This window comes from Caloenas nicobarica, chromosome 7 (genome assembly GCF_036013445.1).
Source record: "Caloenas nicobarica isolate bCalNic1 chromosome 7, bCalNic1.hap1, whole genome shotgun sequence".
NCBI classification, from domain to species: domain Eukaryota; kingdom Metazoa; phylum Chordata; class Aves; order Columbiformes; family Columbidae; genus Caloenas; species Caloenas nicobarica.
Window position 1 is genome coordinate 93,570 of NC_088251.1, and position 19,061 is coordinate 112,630.

The following is a 19,061-nucleotide window of genomic DNA, read 5'->3' on the forward strand; positions in this document are numbered from 1 at the left end:
AAAACATCAACTTCATACAGTTCCAAATGCTACATTTTATAAATTACTGGGATGTAATTCATTAGTAGTTCTTTTCAATTTACATGGACCTAAGAGAGAAGCTAAAGGAACACATACACAGTCACAGAACAGCTGAGGCTGGAAAGGATCTCTGGAGATCAAATAGTCCAACCGCCTGCTCAAAGCAGGGTCAACTAGAGCAAGTTACTCAGGACACTGTCCAGTCAGGTTTTGAACATCTCCAAACATTAGATTGCACAAGCTCTCTCAGCAAGCTCCTCCAGTGCTTCAGCAACCTCACCAGAAAATTCTTACATTTCCATTTGATTTATTGTATTTCAGTCCGTGCCCCTTGCCTCTTGTCTCTTCCCTGGATACCACTGAGAAGAGTCTGGCTCTGTCCTCTCTACACCCTCCTCTCAGGTATTTATACACAAACCTCCTCTTCTCCAGGGTAAACAGTCCTTGCTCTCAGCCTCTCTTAGTGTGACAGATGTTCTGATTCTTTAATCCTATTCACAGCTCTCAGCTGGATTAACTGTAGTGTGCTATGTCCTTCTTGTACTGCGGTGTCCAGAACCAGACACAACTCCACAGGTGTGGTCTCACTAGTGCTGAGTAGAGGGAAATCATCATTTCCCTCGGCCTGATAGCTACGCTCTTTCTGACGCAACCCAGGCCACTGTCGGCCTGCTTTGCCCAGAAGGCATCTTGCTGGCTCACATTCCACTTGGTGTCTACCAGGACCCCTATGTCCTTTTCAGTGAACCTGCTTTCCAGCCGGTCAGCTTCACAGCCCACACAATTAACGGAGCTGCTCCTGCCCGGGGCACGACTGGTATTTCCATGATTGAGCTCCACAAGGTTCGTGTCTGCACGTTTCTGCAGCCTGTCGAGATTCACCCGAACAGCAGCACAATTATCTCATCTGTCTCCCTTTCCCACATCTCCCGTCCCTTCCCTATTACAAAACAAATGTTCCATATTTCTACCTTGGCTTCCATGCCTCCCATTCCCACCCGGGATTTGGTTCCAAATGTTACAGACTGCTGGTCTCCTGGGTAGAATATGTCAATGAGCTTTGCATCATCAGATCCTGGAGGGCTGTCAAAGAGTCCTGAAATAAAAAAATACAAATCTGTTAGTGTTATATACCCTCATCTCTAAAGCTCACTCATGAAAAAAGAAAAAAAATACAAACCATGAGGCTCAAAAGCTGCATTCCACTTTACAGGATTGAAAACTTTCACTGAAGCCTGATTTTTATGGGACTGAAAGCATGAAACACTTAACAGGCAGACTCAAGAAGTACAGCTTTACCAAAAACAACAAACATGAAACTGAAAACCCACATGCTGAATATCGGCATGCAAGCTGGGAGGTAGTGACATGTGGTTGAGGTTACAGAGACAGTTTACAGCTTTTCTATGTTCAAAATCCAGGCCTACGTATACAAACCCACAACTGAACAGGCAGAGAATAGTCCTCCTCACCAAAATCTCAGATGATATTCCTGAATTCTGGGTAGTAGAGTGATAAACTGGGCATTTCAGAAATATGTAAAAAGGGTAACTATCAAATTCTGCTAAGAAGGAAGACGCCACAGAGACACATTCATTAATTTTTTTGAAAATTTAGTAATTTTATGTCATGTTTGGAGTTGAATGACACTTTGGCTTACCTAACACATTAAACCTAAACTCTAACACCACACTACCCAAAAATTCTACGTGAACAAATACTGGCATTACAAATTAGAGGGCACAAGTGCAAACTGTGTCCCTCCTTGATACCTTGGGAGGGAGAGGACACACATCTTCCCATAAACGAGATGTCACGTTCAATGAATAAGCTCGGAGGATGGGCGTGTCAGGTGTTAATTTTTTTTAGAAGTTGTTTTGACTATTGCTTTTACAAGTTGTTCTCAGACAGACATTTCAACTATAATCAACCATGAAATCCAGCTGAATCTGCTAAAAGAAACTGTGTTTACGGAAAGGCACCTCCTTCCTCCTCAGGGCCTACAATATGTGCCCAAGTTCAGGATCCACTGAAAGAAACCCATCTGGAGAAGATGAAAAGACTATGTGACCTGGGTGATGTGGACGGCACTGATCTGAAACTGCACCCACTATGCTCCTCTCTCTACAAAAAGAACTTCAACATGCACAGGTGAGAGACTTCTGTCACAGCAGTACAGCTCAGAAGGCCAGAGCAGTGTAGGCCAAACATCTGGGGGACAGTAAAGGGTTGCAAGTTCCAGGTATCTGGAAGGCAACGACCAGGACTTGTAACGTACCTGCAATTCACTGAGAGAGAACCTGCTGCCAGAAGAAAAACTATTGTAGAATAGTATTTGGCTTATATACCTGATTCTAAACACATGGTCTTTATCCTGCATATTACTCACAACTATACCACACAATTCTGAGAAGCCCACAGAAATACCATAGTACATACAGTATTCTGGGTTCTGGAACAAGTCTCAAGTTCACATGCATTCTCACCCACCCAGACTCAACAGGGTGGCAGACAGGCTTCGCATTATGCAGCAGCATTGGGTAAATGCCTTAAGGAGTTACATGGTACATTGTAACTGTCCCTCTAAAAGACAGGAACTAAAAAGATAAGTAAAGCCTGAATATTGTTTTGACTATCTGATGTATTTCAAGAAAACGAGAAAGTAAGTAAGTGACTCACAAACCTTCTACATCTGAGAGAACAATCAGGAGATCAGTTTTCATTTCCACAGCCAGTCGTGCTGCCAGACTGTCGTTATCCTTCACACTAATCACCTGCAAGGCACATGCATATCAGCAGCACTGAATAGTGGGAGGAACTAGGAAATATTTGGCTGCAACATACGAAAGCAAGCTACCTCAGCACTACCAAGTCCTGCTGAGCTACTTTATTCACTCTCACTGGAAACTTAGGTGATATTTGTGCGAAAGTACATATGCTCTTGGAATGCAGTGAAGCGGTATCAAAATGACAAGCCGTGCGACCAGTACCTGCACTGTCCAACCTGGTGCCCAGTGACAGGACAAGAGGTACCAACTGACCCTCCTTTAAACGGGGGTGCTGGACTAGACAACCTGCACAAGTCCTTCCAACCTCAACTATGAGGTGAAAACCAAACTGGACACGTTCGCTTTGGCAGGGCAGAGCCCGCCTGCACGTGCTGCAGCACGCCAGAAACAGCCAGGTCAGCAGAGTCTTCCCGTGCCCTCTGCCCACACCGCTAATCTGGTACGTTTCTTTCCCTGCTGCAGCTTCAGAGGTCCCCGATTATGGCATTAGTGCACTACACATCAGTGCTGTACCATTTACAAGCAGGATCCAATCCCTTACAATACTTTACCCACATTTACCCCCTGTAGATCACTGTTTGGCTCTGGAGGTGGAACAACAGCATCATTAGTGTTAATTATAGGGACAATATTCATTCTTAAAAGCTCATGCAACGTCCCATTTAAATTCCGACGCTTCTGTTCATCATGGAAATCCAGGTTGGTGACTAAAATCTAAATGGAGGAAAAAAAATTAATATATATTTAGCCTACCACTTTTCCCAAGAACATCATAAACGTATGTATTAACATATCATGCCCTTCGGGTCACTAAAAAAACATAAGCTGCATTTAAAGGATAAAGAATACAAGTGAGAAATAGTCTTTCCACAACATTTTCAGGTTTATATGCCTTAACTTCCACTGGAACCTATAATGGCCTTTCTCAAGTTGACAGATCACAGGCTCCAGGAATCAACTTGGAAAAAAAGTTAAAAAACATAAGCAGAACATAGATACTGATGATAATTACTAAGACCCTAAACAATCTGATTCAAGACACTGCCTTTCCTGTTTTTCCCTCCCAGGGAAAGGTTTCGACTGTTCCAAGAAGAACGGATGCTTTGTCTCAAGACTTCAGCTCTAGAACTCGCTCGCTTTTCTGAAAGAATCTTGGTCTTAGAGCCTCCTGCATGCAGATACCGCTCTCTTCTTTTTGGTATTTTAAGACCAAAAAACCCTCAAAGTCTGCCTTGAAGAGAGTTTTTCTTCATTTTCACTCTGCCATTGAAAATTTGAGAACTAAGCAAACAACTCCACCACAGAAATGTTACAATAGCATTTGGAATCACTGTGTACACTGACTTTTTTGGCATGGGCAATTAATTATTTTAAATTGAAGGAATGGTAGCTGTCTGCAAACTTGAAAAATATTATAATCCAGCACAACCTGTAGTGATTGTTAGGTATACTGCAAACATTTTAGTGATATCAGCTATACTATATTACAGGAAGAAGTTCGTCCAAGTGAAACTTCATATTAGGCTCCTAAATTCATTAAAACTGTCTAAACAAATAAGGCCTTATAGCTGATACAATTCTGTATTCCCAGAGCATTTAAGATAAGCAAAGTCTGTTTAAGAGTAGTTCAATTAACACAGTTGCAGTATTCAGCAAGGCAGAAGACCCAGGCTAGGGACACCATCACACAGGAGTTAGAAAGGTTTGTGGAGCAGACGGACGGCAAGTCCTGAAGTGTGGATATGCACTTCTGTCAGCTTTACAGAACGTGTGGCAGGTCAGCCATTGTGATTTCTCAACCCTCACCCTGGGTCAACAATTTTAGCTCTTGCAAAGAGACCTAACAGACTCCCACCCCACACATAAAAGCAGGACACACACAAACTCCAAAAAGAAAAAGCAGATCTGCTTCACCCTGATGATGGATAACTCCATTTCAGAAATACTTAGCAAGGCACTCCTGTATAAGCTACCATTTACGCTACAAAAATAAGACCCAAAAGTAGGATGGCAACGGAAATGCAAGACTACAGTAAAACCAGCACCATATAAAACATGGAAAAAAAATTCAAGAGCAACTCCATCTCCGACTGAAGTAGCAAGCCAGCCTAGAAAAGAAGGAATCCCTTACCTGAGCTGCACAGATGCTGTACTGCGTGAACATGGCCTCGTACAAAGCCATTAGTCCACTCTGGCCAGCCGCTGCACAGGCTCGTGCCTCCAGGACTGGAATGGCCTACAGAGATAACGAACAGCTGTCAGGCAGCGACCTGAGCAGGTACGACCAGCGTTCGGGGAACAGCGGGAGCGCCACCAGCTACTCACCACATCTTTCAGCTGACTCTGGCCTGAATGAAGTGCTTGCCTCACACTCTGAGAAAGCAAGATCTCATGACGTAACCGCTGCTTTCCAAAAGCTACAGCACCACTGGTGACAATCATCATCTCTCGGCCCTGATTCTGCAGCATTGACACCTGTAAGTACAGAACATAAGAAATAGGGCGTGCAGTATGATCACTGTATGCACGACAGTTCTGCCCATCATGGATAACCTCATGCTCACCAGTTCTCGCTGACACAAAAGTGTTTCACTTTATCCATGGAAGTGCAAAGGCAACCAGGCTCTAAGATACTCCTGGACACCTTCTGAGCCACTTGGCAGGTATGCGAAGGGCTGCATGCAATCTATAGCTTCTGCTAAACTTTCTTTTCACAACACCAGTTCTTATGACAGAGTCATGCTTGAATTTTCACAATACATATTACACGGTAACACTTCTATAACCCTCGTCCCTCCACTGTTACAGATAAGGAAAGATAAGATACGGAAAATCTGTAAAGTAACAGCTGTACCTTCCACCAACCTTCTTATTCACCATCCACTCCCAAAGGTGCCGTTATACAATAACTTCGTATTCCAAAAGTGAAAAAGCTAACTCTGATAGTACAGCTTTTAATTCCTTCTTCCTTACATGTATCTCGCCAGATCCCTTTCAAATATTTAAAGCTAAATGTCTTACGTGAATTGAATTTATTATAATATGTTAACTTTACATCCCAGAGAAGACATGTCAAATCCCCACCCCAGTCATAATTTCATTTTGGAGAACCAATCCATGAGTTGATCTCATCAGTTTTTCCTATAAGTATCAAAGTTTCAGGCTTTCTCCTAGAGGAAATCTGCAAATGCTCAGGTAATCACAAAAGGTCTACCCTTTCTGCAGACTTCACAAACTCCAGTACCACCTTCCCACTAGATCCAACTAATGCCCCAGTCATGTCTCACCTACTGCATTTAAAACCCCTCACTGTGCAAATCCCTCCCTCTGTACTGAGGGGTCTGGCTGAGATGGAGCTAGCTTTCTTCACAGGGGCCCACATGGTGCTGTGTTTTGGATTTCAAGACTAAACCACTGTTAATAACATTCCGATGTTTTGCCTATTCCTAAGTAGTGCTTGCACAGCATCAAAGCCTTCACTTTTTCCCATGCTGAGCAGTCCTTGCACAGCATCAAGGCTTTCTTTTTCCCACTATAGCCCATCACAGCAGGTACGATAGGAGCTTGGCAAGAAGTTCAGAGAGGACACACTTGGGACAGTTGACACGAACTGGCCAAAAAGCCATTCCATACCATGCAACATCACGCTCAGTAATAAAACTGGGGTAGCAGAATAGGAAAGGGCACGGGGTTTCTTCCAAGGTGGCCGTCACTTGGGGACTAGCTGGGTATTGGTCGGCTCGTGTGAGGTAGAGAGTGATTGCCTTAGCATCACTTGTTCCTTTTCCCTTTTCCTTCACTTATTGAGCTGTCTTTATTTAAACCCATGAGTTTTCTTACTTTCACTCTTCCTGCTTTCTTCCCAGTCCAACTGGTAGTGGGGCAGCCATGCGGAGACTGAACACACATCAGTGTGGGCGCTTAGCTGCTGGCCGAGGTCAACCCACCACACCTTCAAACATCAATTTACTGAGTTATGTGCTTTATGCTACCACAGAACAGGGGGATGAAAAAGGGAAAGGCCAACACATTGCTTGAAAGGGCCATCACTCTTTTATGAGTTTTTCCTTCAGTCTTCTGTGTCATCCAACAATCACCGAGTATCTGAAGTTAAAACAAACATTCCATTCCAGTCACGGAATTACCTGCTCTACAATAGATGCCAGCCTTCCAAGGGCCAGGCCACACTCGTCCCCGCGCGTCACAACAGCACTGCCCAGCTTCACCACGATCCGCTTCGCGTGCTTCAGCTCGCTGCGGTGCGCAAACGACTTCCCATGTGCACGGCTGAGCGGCACGGTGATAAACGGGATGTTGCTCCAAAAACGGATGGGTTCATTCCTTAATCTTTGGTTATGGCAAGGGGGATCTTTTGGAAAGAAAGAAAGGAAGGAAAAAAAACCCAACAAACCAACACCGTTTTAAGTGTTTCATTCATGCTTTAAGCCCTTGAAGTCAGGTAACGTTTCCTGCCTTTTCCTGCACAGCACTAGCCGTCCCGATTGACACACAAGGCAATATACCATGTGTGTCAGAGCTTTGAGCATCTAGGGCAGGGGTGTCAAACTCATTTTCACAGTCCTAAAATTACAATTGGCCCTTTGAAGGCAATCGCAAGGCTGATGTGGCCCCAGTGAAAATGAGTTTGACACTCCTGCTCTAAGGGATCAAACTGAAGGACACTGCAAAAGAGCCCATGCAGCTCACATCAGAAGTAAATGTACTAGTTTTAAAAACAATCTCCTTTGCCTTGCCTCATTAGATACAGCAAGAGAGTTTTCTTGTCTGTAGTAGCACAGAAAGCTTGACTGTTAGCACAGAAAAGAAACACAGCTTTTACATCATCTTTAAGTCAGGTATTTTTGCACATTGCTCAACAGGGGCAGCAGAAGGGGGATGACGGACACACGTGCTGGAAGTCACCTTCCTATGGGACAAACAGGCGTTGCAGGGAGACAGTCACAGCATTACTCAGGTAATAAAAGACACATAGGGCTGGCACTTTGCCCAAGCCAATGAGCTAGGGAACATTTCTCAGCAAAATCTTTGCTTTTGAAATGCCTGCAAAGGACAGTAAGACCACCATCTGCACAGCAGACTTAAGACAATAGTGACTATTAAGGTACAATCACAAGGAACAGTCTGGATCCTTTCTCATTGACAAAGAGGTGGACCCGAACACATGAAGTCCCAAAGTTAAGCTGAAGGAATTAGGGTGCATGGAAATCACTCCCAACATACTTAACATGAAGTTCTGCAGAGCCACTGTGAATTGTGTCTGAAGAAGGAGCTGTGCAGATAAGAATACCTGCAGTCCAAGTGTGTCAACTGGATAATTAATATAATGTGGATAAGCCATATTACTTGAAAAACAATCTGAAACCACATTTCCATATACTCCATTTAGTTCTTGTATTATTATTCTAAAACTGCATTAAACCAGGTCAACTCTTTTGCAGTCTCAAAAATACCAGTACATCAAAAAAAAAAGAGAGAAGTCAGAGCTATAGCTCAGAAAAAAAAAAAAAGTTTAGCATTTTCAAGATTTCAACATTTATTAATTCATATAAATATCAACAAAAGAGAACTGTTAACATACAGACCAATGAAAAGTTAATCTTGAATGCAATGGTAAACAGTTAATCGCTGGATCTAATAAAGACTGCCTGTCCTTGCCTTCTCTATTTCAGACCACTAATCAACCAGACAGTGAATGGTTCCCTCAAGTTAGGTTTTCAGGGAACAACTATTTACAGGGCACCTATGTATTTACACTCAGGTTTCCTGCAAGCATTTTTCCACTTTTAACTAACGTGAATAAATTTGAGCTTCACACCTTGCTTTACTCAAGACATCCATTGGCTGAAAATACGGATGGGGGAGCAGGCATAATCAGAAAATTTCCAGGAATGTAGGAGGTCAAAATAAATAATTTTTACAGTAGCAGTACTTTCACAACTGATTTTTTTTTTCTTGAAATGCATGTCAGAACAAATACAAATACACCTTCTCAGACATCCACCTGAACATTATTGAGTTAAGAGAGAAAGTAACATTAATAGAGCTTTAACTGCAGCTCACTCTAGAGGCTGTAAATTTTGAATTATGTTAATGAGGTGATTTTCCGTTCAACAAACGAAAGAGGGTAGGCATGCCCAGACACACTGACCAACACATTCAGAAATGTGTGCTTTCTGTCATACATACATGAACGGGAAATGGCTGCGATGGCATGTGGCGGTAACACAAAGCACCATCCAGGGGAACGGACAAGAGGGCTCAGAGCAGCGCGACACAACATTTTGAGATGCCTTCTGCAAACCTGTAAGTTAAAAGGAAAGGAGGAGGGGGGAAACCGGTTAAATATCAGTAAATTTCCATCTGTATTTCTCTCTTCACGCACCTGCTCCCCCAACTCCCCTGTGTCCTGTACATTCTTAACACAATTGCCTTGTATAAGAGACAGACAGCCCACTCTCTCCATTTTGCGGAATTCTCAGGCTGCAGCTTGGAAGAACTGAAGGCCCCTGTTCCTGACCTGCTGGCAGAAGGCTATTATTAAAGAGCAAGAACAAAACATGATTCCCCAAGAAGGGAAAATACTATTAGCGAGTGTACCTACAATGGAGGAAAGTCAGAACTTTTTCCACAGAGAAGCCTGGGAAAAAAAAAAAAATTAAAATGTAGAGTGGTTGTATCATCCAGTCTTATTTGTACACTCCACAACAGAGTATCTAGTACTCATGAATCTCAGCGCTATTCAATACAGAAGATATGCTGACTCACTTTTCCCTGAGTGCTACCAAATGACAAGGTGTTAACCATGATTACAAGCAGGGACACCAATTTTCAAGGTATTTGGCATTAGTTTCCCTTCACTGAACTTGTAAACGCTCAGGATTCTTCTAACTCCAAATCCACTACAGCAAGTACCCAACAAACAAGGGATACACAATTAGCAATTTCCCATGACAGGTCTGATTGAAGTGATGCATCTGGTATCACAAAGGAAACAAAGGAGATCAACAAGAATCCAGTTCTCCCAAACAGTGCTTAAGCCATTAAACCTCTCCTTCCCCTTTTACAAAATTTTGCTTCCTTTACTCGTGTTCAATACATCCCTCTGCACCACTGGAACTGAGCAAACAACGCTGCAGGAGCTGTGGTCCAGAGAAGGTACCGCAAAGCAGCAGAACTCGCAGGTGCTGCATGGGCAGACTGCTGTGACAAACACGAACAGTTAGAGCACCTGGCGGTTCCACCATATGTGTATATCAACACTTGAAGATGCCTCATTACCCTGCATCAGTGTATTGTTACTATACCTCATTATAATTCTTACCAAAATACATACCTCTACATAAGACCAGGCAGGCACCCACAGACAATGGTTCTCCTGTTTTGTCTACGAAAGATTACATAGCATGGCATTTTAACAATATTAATCTGCAGTGTCCCTCCAGCTCTGCATTTCATGTGAAATGGCAGCCCTGACCACTGCCAGGATGAGGCAAAGGACTCAGTCCAAGTTTTCTTCTCACAACTGGGCAAGCTCAGAGGAGCTGGTGAACAGTCCCAAGGAGACATTCCTTCCCTGAACCCTCACCAGGCACTTCACACACCTGCCTCTGCAGGGCACAGCAATTCTCTTTGTTCATATGTTTGGCTGTTTGACCCCTCCACCTTGAAGTTCACTCCAGCATCTACTGTCTACCACCACTTTTCCAGCAGGATCTCGGTTGCATCTCAGAGGGATGCTCAAAGTCCAGCAGTTCCTAACAACGTGACCTGGCAAACAGCAAGTCCTTTATCCACAATCCCTTCCACCACAGCCATCCTGAGTGGAACTGCCTGTTCCTCATCAGCTCCCGTCACAGACCGTGTACCTCAGGGAACAGAACCAGGCACTGCACCAGAGGTCTCACCCCAGACATCTGTTACAGCCTCTCCTGTCCGCCCATCAACTCCCACTACAGTGATAAACTCCACCTGGTGTTGCACTGTCACTGCAGACCCCACAGCTGGATCCAGCTGTGCCGTTCCCTGCTGATCTGCCAGACAACCACTCACTACGAGCAGCCTTGTCCTTCGGGCAGATGGTGTCCTGGCTCCCCCTGCCAGAGATGACCCGCTGGGGGCGAGCAGAGAGGGGTGAGGAGGTGCAGGCAGCGCGGGTCTTTTAAAGCAAAAGATTAGAAAGAAATAGAACATTTTTGAACTAGCTTGTGAGAAAAAGCAAAGTGATCGTGTTAACAAGAAGACAGAAATGGAAATTTTAAAGCAGCAGCAGCAGACACCAAGACAATAAAAAAGAGAAATGTGAAATGGGATGATGCTGCCAGAAAGCACACACGGAGCACAGGGCACGCTGTGAATTACGAGCTTGCTTTCAGGCTAGTCTGAGGCTGCAGAACAACTCCTTTCTCTCCTCTCCTCTCACTCAATCAAGGATTTAAAGTTAATTTCAATCCTTGGTTCCCATTCCCCTCTCATTCTCACCATTTTCATAGCTGGAATGGTTCTGCTTTTCAGTAACAAACCAATAAAAGGTGCCTCATATAAATAAATAAACGAAAGCTTCTTCCTTACTTGGAGGGGAGAGAGCAATAAAATGAAAAGCAAAACGCATTATTCAGGTATTTCTCCAAAACTCTAGCATCAACTTAAGAATTTTTTTTTCTCATTACCAAACTAGTCTCCAAACCTGACTTTAAAAATATCATTCTCCCATTATCTCTTTAAATAATAAAAGTTATCCTTACATTATTGCTCAAAGAAAGCAATACCATTGGCTAGTTTTCATTAATTTATTATCTTCTCAACAGCTGTTAAGTAGCACAATACATTTAGACTCTGCTCCAGACCAGTGTAAAGAGGCTTGTCACCTTCTCAAGCAACCAGAGCTCTCAAATCCTGAAACTGGTGCCTATAACTACAACAATCTATAACACTGATTTTTCAGCCTCTTGGCTGCAGGCCCATGGGATGTCCACAACTATTTGTGGTGAGTTGATAAAATAAAACTAAATAAACTTTTTTCACAGTTTTATACATGAAAGACCAATATCTCAACTAAGTGTTAGGACATTCCACACGTGAAAAAAAAAATCTGGAAACCAAACTCCTATAGCAAGAACTATACTGTACTACACCTCTTGAGCACTGTCAAACTTTAATAGTGAGCTTTTTACCCATTTTCAGCTGAATTTAAAGCCTGGTTGTCACCTGCTGACGTGCCAGGGCCTGGACAGAGACCGGGGGGGCGGGTCTGACCTCCCCAACTCAGCGATTGCACAGTGGCACTTCGAGGCTCTTTAGGAATTAATTTCTGATCGTCAAAAACCCAGGTCCAGAGAAACTGCTCCTTCAGTGCACCTGGCTTAGCTCTCTGTATGTGAAAGAATGGAAACAGCTGCAGAAAAATAATCTCATAGGCTAGCTAGGAAGCAGCACTTCCAAATGCTAATATGCATACCATTACTTCCAACTTCTAAGGTCTATCTGTTTAAGTGTTCACATTATGCATACATAATATGCAGTTACAGTTAATAGTTTCCAGCTCAGGTATCGCACAATTTTATAACAACGGAATTTGATTAGGCTGATTACTCTTATACCTACTTTAATATTATAATTTCATTATAAAACCTAATCTGGAAGACTTTTAGCTTCATATGGCTCCATTGTTTTTTAAGGATGCATGTGTTCTAAATCCTTTTTGGGAATGCTCTGTTAGTATTTTTTTCATTCAGCAAGTTTTTGAGACCTTTGATAAGAGATAACAGTTACTATAAATTTTAGTAACACTACATAAGTACACACTCTTGAAGTGTAAATTTTGATCAGCAGACTAAAACCCTTAACAAAATAGAAATTGAGAGATCCATTTTGCCATAACGATACCAAAAAAAAAAATCCAAGTTTGTAAACAAATAGGGAAAAGAGACTAAATAATAACCTAAATAATTAAAGTTAGTACTTACAATTTTAACTGTAGAATTTCATTGGAGAAGGACTTTTTACAAGGGGATGTAGCGACAGGACAAGGGGTAATGGCTTTAAACTGAAAGAGGGGAGATTTAGATTAGATACAAGGAAGAAATTCTTCCCCATGGGGGTGGTGAAGCATTGGAACAGGCTGCCCAGAGAGGTGGTGGATGAACCATCCCTGGAGACATCCCAGGCCAGGCTGGACGGGGCTCTGAGCAACCCGAGCTGGTGCAGATGTCCCTGCCCATGGCAGGGGGGGCACTGAGGGCGCTGGGAAGGGCCCTCAAACCCAAACCATTCTATGATTCTATGATACATTTAAGCAATTAAGCAGAGATAAATCGAGTTCCAAGGAAATGCACAAAATTCCAATTAAGTTTATAACATAGCACAAATAACTCCTCTGAAATATTCAGGCAGTTTTGTTATTTATACAGCTTTGTTACGTTACCAACCAAAACTTTAAGAAAAAAAAAATCTGCGGTTCTTAATGTAAACTGAAAACCAAGAAACTTTCCCAGAGGGAAGGTCGCTCACAAGAACTGACTAAAATAAAGCTTTGACTAAATTGCCTTTAGAACAGATCACTAATATGCTTGCCCATGTTCTACAGAAGTTATACACACAGGGATCAGGCAGTTCAAAACAACATGTATCAGCAATTCTCTACCAAGAACACGCTCCAGCAGGACAGTGGAATCAGCCCCTCACTGGCCGGCCTGAGACCTTCTCAGCATTTCAACCCCAGTATCTCGAAGCGAGCACCTGCGGAAGCTCGGAATCGTTCCGATCTGCTACAGCCTGTCCCTCAGCACGTTAAGCAGCACAGGCCGGGCCGCACAGCCGCGGGACAGGACCGGAGCCGCTGCCGGGCCCGGAACGGGAGCTGAGCGGGGCCGCGCGGGGGCGGCGCCGGCACAGGCGGGAGTTGGGCTTCACAACACGGACACATCCCCCACCGCGCAGCCACCGCCGGCACCGCCCCCTGCCAGAGCACCGAGAGCCACCAGCATTTCCGTACCTGACCCTCCGGCTGAAACCGTGCCTTCCCGGAGAACCAGCACCGGCAGGAGCCCGGGGCCGCGCTGGGGAGCCGGGGCCGCGCTGGGGAGCCGGGGCCGCGCTGGCGCCTGGCGGGGCCGCCGCGCAGCCAATCCCCGCCCGCCGGCAGCCGCCGCGCAGCCAATCCCCGCCCGCCGGCAGCCGCCGCGCAGCCAATCCCCGCCCGCCGGCAGCCGCCGCCACATCACCGCGGCGAGCGGGCCGAGAACCAACCGCGGCGGGTGTGACCCCGCCACGCCGGCTCCATCCCTCCCACCAGTGCGCACACCTTCCCGGCCTGCGGCCCCAGCACATGATGTAATTCTGCTCCACGTTGCAGCACAAAATCCAGGGCTTTACAAGCTGTAGCATTAACAACTGTTTTCTGTCTAGTCCCAGACTAGTCCAGACAGCCCTGCCCGCAGCACAGGCTGCCCAGCCAGCTTCCCTTGACCTTGATTCTCCCTGTTCTCAGATGGTCGCATTCTGATGCAGGCAGCTGGTGAAAAGGATGCGCAGCCAAACTCCTGAGAGCAGCTTTACCTCCTTTTTTTCTCTTCTGCAGCCCAAACCCCTCCACAAGGGAATGATCGCTGCCTTGGCTCTTCAAATATCCCATTTGCATTTCTTTCTAAATTAACATAATCATAGAGCCACCTAGGTTGGAAAAGACCTTTAAGATCATCGAGCCCAATCACAAACCCAGCACTGCCAAGTCCACCACTAACCCACGTCCCTAAGCACCACACCCACACGTCTGTCCAGCCCCTCCAGGGATGGTGACTCCAGCACTGCCCTGGGCAGCCTGTTCCAATGCCCCACAGCCCTTTGGGGAAGAAATTGTTCCCCAGATCCAACCTCAGCCTCCCCTGGCGCAACTTGAGGCTGTTTCCTCTGGTCCTGGCGCTTGTTCCTGGGGAGCAGAGCCCGACCCCCCTGGCTCCAAGCTCCTTTCAGGCAGGTCAGAGATCAGAAGGTCTCCCCTCAGCTCCTGTTCTCAGCTGAACCCCCAGCTCCCTCAGCCGCTCCCATCACCCTTGTGCTCCAGCCCCTCACCAGCTCCGTTCCCTTCTCTCCACTCGCTCCAGCACCTCAAGGCCTTTCTTGGCGTGAGGGGCCCAGAACCGCCCCCAGGGTTCACGGTTTTTCCTCCCCAGTGCCCAGCACAGGACGGTCACCGCCCTGGGCCCGCTGGCCACACCAGTGCTGGTACCAGCCAGGATCCCATGGCCTCTTGGCCAGCTGGGCACACGCTGGGTCGTGTTCAGCCACTGTCACCAACACCCCCAGGGCCTTTTCCGCCGGGCACCTTCCAGCCGCTCTTCCCCAACCTGGAGTGTTTGTGGGACTGTTGTGACCCAAGTGCAGGACCCGGCACTTGGCCTTGTTGAACCTCGGGCAACTGGCCTCAGCCCACCGATCCAGATCCCTCTGTATGGCCATCCCACCCTCCAGCACATCAATGCTCCCACCCAATTTGCTATCCTCTGCAAGCACTCTTATCACTGCAGTTAGTAGTAACCATAAATCTACAGTTTCTCATCTTCAAAGACACTACAAAATTCATAGTAGTTCCTCAGTTCAACTCAGATACTAGTTATACTGCCTTCTGTCCATACCTATTTTACCACTGTAAATGGTAATATTCCTATTTTCCTATTGGAAACAAAATTTCCTATTCAAACAAATTCCAACAGCCCTAATTCTCATGTTGTTACAAGACATTATTTGGGTTTTTTGTTTCTTTTGTATGATATTTGTTTGTTTGGGGGATTGTTTATTTTGTGGTTTGGCTTTGTTTTGTTTTTAAATCTTAAACATATCACCTTCTGGGATCAGGAAACAATCTTCTCTGAAAGTCTCACAACTGTACAGAAAACCTCATGAAAAGTGAATATTCAAGTGGTAGGGGTAGGGTTCAAGACACTTGCAAAACCCCCAGTTTCTCAATAATTAATAGAAGAATCAATTCACAATTATCTGACAGTAAGATTTCACTATCTCCACACAAGGGAAAACAAACCAATCCCCAAAAGACTCAAAATAAGTATAAGGCCATCACTTTGATAGAAGGCTATCTGGAGATCACTTTGTGAGAACTGGAATTTGTTTTAATCTTCATAATGCGCATGAGCCCTGCTGTTCCCTCCTTACCACTCCAACTATTAGCAAAGATAAACCTGACATGTATAATTGCAGAATAAAGACAACACCAACACCAGAATGTTGGTCACACACTCACAAAAAAGAACAGTGATTTAAAATATTATGCCAGCAGCTGATTTTTTTGTGAAGCCAAGCCTTCATTTTGATTTTTAAACAGCTAACAAGAAACAGGAATGCCCTCATTTTATGCTCACCTGGCCAATTTTTAGCACATGCCACTTCTTTCAACTGCGCTTCCAAATAAAAAGCAACAGGTTTTCCTCAACCCCTGCAGATACTGCTTTTCTTTTTCAGTCACTGAAATAGAGGAAGAATTGGTAAGAGAAAATTAATACAAACTAAATCGGTACTTTCATTTCCCACATGGAACCAGGAGTTTTTATGGAAGCATGCTTGTTAGTGGCAAGGAATCCTGGATTTCCTGCCTGGTCAGCAGTTATTTACCTCAGTGTAGAGCAAGCACAGTAGGAAGTGAGCAATGGAAAACAGTGGTTTCAGATAGTTAAGGGTAGCGAACACATTGAGTAATCTTAAAGAGAGTTCCACCTTTGAGAAAAAGCATGAAACCATCATGATGGTATTAACAATCTGTGTAGACAGACATGCTACAGTCCACCTTCAGTCCTGGACACAATTGCAACAAACACAGGTGTATCTTCATTCAAAGACTTTTTTTTTTCTCCCCATCTAATAAAAAAAAAAAAAAAGTCACACAGAGTAGATGCTTTAATCAAGATTACTAAGTGAGGAATGTGAGAACACAGGTTAATTTAATCAAACACTAGTCCTCACTAAGAAACCTCAAGATAAGGTTAGTTCGCATCTTTCAGGCATTTCCCTCCTCCTCACATCACTCTCTGCTCTTGCCTGGATCAAATCCGGCTACTTTATTCTACCACCTGTTTTCAACACTGAGCAGCAGAACATCAGGTTCCACCAGCTGTTAAGAATGAAGATGACAGAACTGGCATCTCAGTTCTGTTCCAGTTTCCCCACAGCTATCAAATCAAGGTTGTACAAGTGCTAAAGATTATTCAGGAAAAATGATGGAGACTGAATAAAAATTTTGTAATAGCTATGGTTAGTAGCGTGACAACAGTGTCACTAAGCAATAACACGCAAATTAAGTACCTGGACACTTCTTCATATCCAGAAGAAACTATAGCCAGGGAAATGCAAGGATAGAATGAAGAGAAGTCTGCTCGCCACTACAGCGAAGAAATTTGTGTGGCCGAAGCTCAACTAGAGTTGAAGCTGGCCAGTACTGCGAGACACAATAAAAAGGGCGCTTTTCAATATGTTAATGGGAAAAGGCAAGCCAGAAATAACATTGGCTCATTACCTGATGAGCATGGTCACCTCATGAACAGGGACATAGACAAAGCTGAGACATTTAATGCTTTCTCACCTCAGTCTTCAACATCGATGATGAACTTGGGGGCCCCCATAACTCTGGGCTAGAAAACCATGGCTGCCAGGACAATAAACTCCCAATCAATCTGCAATACATGTGAGATTTTCTGCTCCAGCTTGATCTCTACAAGTCGATGGGGCCTGATAGGATTAATCCAAGGGTGCTTAAAGAGCTGGCTCATGTCATAGTGAGACCTGTCTCTGTGGTTTTTCAAGGTAAATACTTCAAAGTATCCATCATTTTTTTGGGTATAGAGTCAGCACAGGTATAATCATTTGTTAAAGCATTTTAATTTCTTTCATTTAAGAAAATAAAACTGTTCTTGACATCATGGTGCAGAGCCACTTGCCTAAGGGCTTTGGAAAACCATGCAAGCTTTGCTCATTAAGTCTCATTTATCTATAGTCTTATTACTTCAGAGAGCTATCAGGTTTCCTAAAAAAACCTCTAATCCGGCCCTGTCATATCTCCCGTGAAGAAACACTAAGCGAACAACAGGTTTATCACCAAGAGTTAGGTCAAAACCTAGGTAATAACTTTAGTGTGTCACGCAAGTGTCAGGAGGGTTTAAATATTTTCTTAGAACATGAGGAAATCTTGTAAGTAGATACAAGAGACGAGCAAGGAAAAAGAAATCTCAGCGGGGTGACAGCTCTGCTCTCACACAGCTGCAATGAGGCCAGTGCAGCTCCTATCAGTCCAGTGCTTGCAGGGGTCCGAACCGCAGTTCCATGCTGCCGGTAACTCCGGGCAGCAGCGACCGCTGCAGCCTCCAGAAAATGTGAACCGAGGTCTGCAAGGCCCTGCAAAGCTCGCGAGGACAAAAAGAACCGGGAGCGTCCAGGTGCGGGCAGCACCTCTGCAGTTCTAAGGCACAGCTCACTTTTTTTTTTTCTCCCCACAGAGTCCTCGTTCCTCTGCTGCGAGCAACAGCACGGCCGCTCCCGGTGCGCCGGTCGCAGGCGGGGAAGCGGCAGGAGCCGCTCCCACTCGCTGCGGGACGGCGGCTCAGCCCCGGGCCGGCCGCACCGCGAGCTCCGCGCTCAGCCCGGGGCGGCCGCGCCGGCCCGGCCCGGGGGCTCCCGAGGCGGCAGCACCGACAAACGCGCGGGCCCTCTGCCGGGCGTCGCCGCGACTCCACGGGCGCAGCCCTGGCTGCTCCCCAGAGCCGGACACAGCTCGGGATGGCGGCCCGAGGCTGCTCGCCAGCAGTGCGGCCGCGGGGAGCGCCCAGGGAAGCCAGGTGCGGCGGCACGGCAGCGCCCCGGGCACGGCAGCGCCCCGGCACGGCTCCCCTCACTCACCCGCCCGACAGCGCCCCGGCACGGCAGCGCCCCGGCACGGCGCCGCTCACTCACCCGCCCGGCAGCGCCCCGGCACGGCAGCGCCCCGGCACGGCGCCGCTCACTCACCCGCCCGGCAGCGCCCCGGCACGGCAGCGCCCCCGGCACGGCGCCGCTCACTCACCCGCCCGGCAGCGCCCCCGGCACGGCAGCGCTCACTCACCCGCCCGGCAGCGCCCCGGCACGGCAGCGCCCCCGGCCCGGCAGCGCCCCCGGCACGGCGCCGCTCACTCACCCGCCCGGCAGCGCCCCGGCACGGCAGCGCCCCCGGCCCGGCAGCGCCCCGGCCCGGCGCCG

At 46.1% G+C, this 19,061-nt stretch overlaps 1 protein-coding gene across 7 annotated transcripts in view; it reads right to left on the reverse strand.

Moving 5' to 3' along the window:
* ALDH18A1 (aldehyde dehydrogenase 18 family member A1) overlaps window positions 1–18,852 on the reverse strand; it is a 35,805-nt gene extending 16,953 nt beyond the window's left edge. For 2 of the 7 annotated variants that reach the window (XM_065638669.1, XM_065638675.1), the window contains exons 1-8: window positions 13,822–13,902; window positions 9,018–9,132; window positions 6,956–7,179; window positions 5,136–5,285; window positions 4,942–5,046; window positions 3,366–3,524; window positions 2,705–2,795; window positions 993–1,117 (exon numbers count right to left, since the gene is read on the reverse strand). In XM_065638669.1, coding sequence (XP_065494741.1) covers window positions 993–1,117; window positions 2,705–2,795; window positions 3,366–3,524; window positions 4,942–5,046; window positions 5,136–5,285; window positions 6,956–7,179; window positions 9,018–9,111 — 948 coding nt within the window. In that variant the 5' untranslated portion in view covers window positions 9,112–9,132; window positions 13,822–13,902. Of the gene's footprint in view, window positions 1–992; window positions 1,118–2,704; window positions 2,796–3,365; window positions 3,525–4,941; window positions 5,047–5,135; window positions 5,286–6,955; window positions 7,180–9,017; window positions 9,133–12,793; window positions 12,874–13,565; window positions 13,637–13,821; window positions 13,910–16,201; window positions 16,305–16,553; window positions 16,628–18,833 lie in introns of those variants that run through there. The other 5 variants (XM_065638673.1, XM_065638671.1, XM_065638670.1 and 2 more) reach the window with 5 other exon arrangements.
* Between the last annotated feature and the right edge of the window lie 209 nt (window positions 18,853–19,061).